Source organism: Capsicum annuum, chromosome 8 (assembly GCF_002878395.1).
Source record: "Capsicum annuum cultivar UCD-10X-F1 chromosome 8, UCD10Xv1.1, whole genome shotgun sequence".
Lineage (NCBI taxonomy): Eukaryota > Viridiplantae > Streptophyta > Magnoliopsida > Solanales > Solanaceae > Capsicum > Capsicum annuum.
The window spans coordinates 14,919,059-14,922,555 of NC_061118.1; the positions used below are offsets into that span (position 1 = coordinate 14,919,059).

The 3,497-nt window shown below is 38.5% G+C and overlaps 1 protein-coding gene across 1 annotated transcript; it reads left to right on the plus strand.

The window, feature by feature from the left end:
• Positions 1–305: 305 nt before the first annotated feature.
• LOC107879130 lies at positions 306–2,665 on the plus strand. Its single transcript, XM_016726238.1, has 2 exons — positions 306–451; positions 2,212–2,665. The coding sequence occupies exons 1-2, from the start codon at positions 306–308 to the stop codon at positions 2,663–2,665; spliced, it is 600 nt and encodes a 199-aa protein (XP_016581724.1).
• The last annotated feature ends 832 nt before the right edge of the window (positions 2,666–3,497 follow it).

The following is a 3,497-nucleotide window of genomic DNA, read 5'->3' on the forward strand; positions in this document are numbered from 1 at the left end:
GACTTGAGTTCACACCATATTCCCTGTGGGATTCGACCCCAACCTAGTTGGGTTTTATATTGACAACGATCGCTTACACCCATTCAAGAGTGTAGTTTGAGTGTTAATAAAAATGGCACCGTTGCTGGAGAATACAGTCGTAAACTGAATGTTGTGTGCGCTGATTGACTGTTAGTTAGGTTTCCTAGATTTATGTTTATTTTTTGTTTTTGTATATTACACTTTCCTTGTTGTTTATGCCAAAAACAAGAAGTTCCAAAGAACTTTTATTACCAATTAATCCGGAACCTCAGCTGATCGGGAAAATGGCAGAACAACAGGAGGCTGATAGATTGGCAGCCTTGGCCAAGGCTCAGGTGAACGTACTAAACCAGGGTCAACAAGTACATCACCTGAACCATGATGATGAAGACTTAGGTGATGAGGAATTTCTGAATCCTCAAAACCCAAGGTGAGCAGAGCAAATTCATACACCAGTGCAATGAAATTTTGCTAGAAACCATCAAGTCAGAGGAAGGTATGGTTAATGACTTATCCATTATGAGGTTGATGATGATGAGGAAGGAATGGATGGAGAAGGTGCAACGGGTGCTATCATTCCTCCACCGTTGGCACCTGGTGTAAAATTCAGCATAACAAGTACTATGATTCAACTCCTAAATCTGAAGGGGTTGTTTGGAGGCTTACCTAGTGATGATCCAAACATGCACTTGGTGAACTTTATCACCATTAGTAAATATTTTGATAATCCGAGAGTGAGCTAGAATGTGATCTGATTGAGATTGTTTCTATTGTCTCTTTCTGGGAAGGCATCAATGTGGTTAAATGAGCTAGAGCCCAATTCTATAACCAACTGGAGATAGTTGAAAGAGGCATTCCTAGATCGGTTCTTTCCACCCTCTAGGAAGGTACAGTTGAGGGATGAAATTAACAACTTCAGGCAGCTCTCGACTAAAGAATTGCATAAAACTTGGGAGAGATTCAAGAAGAAGATGGAATAATGACCGAACCACAACATGACAGACTTACAGTTGATGGAGACTTTGTACAGAGCTTTTAACTTTGTGAAAAAGACAATTGTAGATAATGATTTAGGTGGTTCATTTATTGACCTTTCTTTTTAAGATGCTTCAGACATGCTGAATAGAATGACCAAACAGAGTCGAGCTTGCCATACCAGGGATTCTGTGGTAACTAGCCCAACTATTTCTGGTGGTATAACTGTGGAGCAGTGCAGAAGGGATGAGGAGTAAGACCAAGACATGGCCTAATTAAAGACTCATATGGACTTGCTGATCAAGCACATGGTGTCAGGTAAGACTAAAAAGGTTAAGGTTGTGGAATCTCAATGTACTATTTCTATTAATGAGGATAAGGAGGCAAATTATGTTAATAATTAAGGGGTTTCTAAGGCAATAGCCAAGGGAATCAAGGTTAGAAATTTTATGACAAGCCTAATTATAAAGATAAGCAGCAAGGAAACTGGAGAAGCAATAATGATAAGATTGGTTTGTATGTTTCTCTGGGAAGTCGGGATGTTGCACCAACTACATCTGGGAAGATATCTATGGAGGACATGATGGAAAAACATTTGAAGGGAGTTGAGGATACCAACTCAGGGGTAACCATTATGAAGAGTGAATTCTCTACCCTGAGTAAGTTGGTTAGTTCACACTCCACTTTTATCAAGCAGTTAGAGAAGTAGATGAGCCAACTTTTTGCAACACTAAACCAAATAAAAAGTGGTACTTTACATAGATATACGATTTAGAATCCGTAGAATGATAGCTCATGTATCGAGATTACCACTAGGAGTGGTAAGATCTTACCTGGCCCTTCTATGGGAAAATCTATAGATGGTGAGGTTGTTGTTGATGAATCTAAAGAAAGAAAACTAGTGGAGTCTGAGAAGGTGGATAGTTTTGTTAATGCTTTAGAGAAATAAAAAGAGAAGAAAGAGGAAGTGATGTTGAAATATATTCTAAGACCACCACCTCTCTTTCCTAAATGATTGAAGAAAAAGGCTGATGATACAAAATTCAGCAAATTCATGGCCATGCTCAAGCAATTGACAATTAATGTGCCTTTGGTTGAGGCACTTGAGCAAATTCCAGGCTATGCGAAGTTCATGAAAGACCTTGTAACCAAAAAATGGAAGGTTAGCCATGAGCTAGAGAATAATCTTCTCCATTGTGGTGCTATATGTACAAGGTTTTTAGGGCAGAAAAAGGAAGATCTGGGAGCGTTTACCATCCCATATACTTTTGGCCCCCTAAAGGTCACAAAAGCACTATGCGATCTGGGAACTAGTATAAATTTAATGTCACTGGCTGTGTATAAGAAATTGGGTTTGGAGGATCCTACCCAAAAAAATATGCAGTTGGTAATGGCAGACAGATCTGTGAAGCAGCCTGTGAGCATCCTACACGATGTTTTGGTAAAGGTAGCCGATTTTATTCTGCCTGCTGATTTTGTGGTCCTATTTTATGAACTGGATTTTGATGTGCCCATCATCTTGGTTAGGCCATTACCTGCAACTAAGAGAGTGCTAGTAGGCATGGAGTTGAATGAGCTAAAGTTCAGGTTTAATGAAAAAGAAGCACGCTTTAAAATACACTCATCCATGACTCAACAACATGAAGATGATTTTTTTCTCAATCATTGATGTCTTCTATGATTATGGTAACGGGGTACCAACAGGTTGTCTTGGTAAAGTCTGAGTAGTCAAGACAACCAAGTCATGTTGCGATAGTAATCAGGCGCTACTGGGCGGCAACCTAAAGTTTTTATGTTTAAGCAAGTGTTTTTACTTTAATAATTAGGATTTAGTACAGAGAAGGTCAAAAATAAGGAGGTCAGCTAAAAGGCCATGATGACATCTCTGATAAGCCGTCACAACTATGATAAACTATCAGAAATGTCGTCAGATAGGCCAAACTTAAGCCAACATCTTCTTAGGGGTGACAATGTTTGTGATAGGCTATCACACTTATGATAAGCCATCATAAGTCGTCGTCAGCCAAAAGCCTTAAAAGCTAAATTTTGGGCCTAGTTTAAATAAAATCTGACCCGACCCAACACAGAAACCATTTAAAATTTTAGCTAGTTTTAATTATTTTCCTTTAGTTTATTTCTTTCCTTTATTTAGTTTATCTCCTACTCTTTGCAAAACACTTCAAGAAAACAAGTTCCCTTGTGCGTGGGTTTGCAATTCATAATCAAGAGACTTTTCCTACTTCCTACTTCCTCTTATGCGTGGAATCAGATTAAAGGCCCCCATCAGGCATACTCTAACCCTTTGAGCAGTTTATTTTTTATTTTAAGTTAAGGGTGTAGGGTAGGTTGTTGTTGTAGCATATTTTGTAGATAATTAGGAGTAATACAAATACTTGAGAAAGTTAGCTTGTTTTGTAATATTTAAGTACCTCTCCATTGGTCTGATATATTGTCTACTATGTGAATTGCATCCATTTGTGACCACTATCCATCTTTTTATG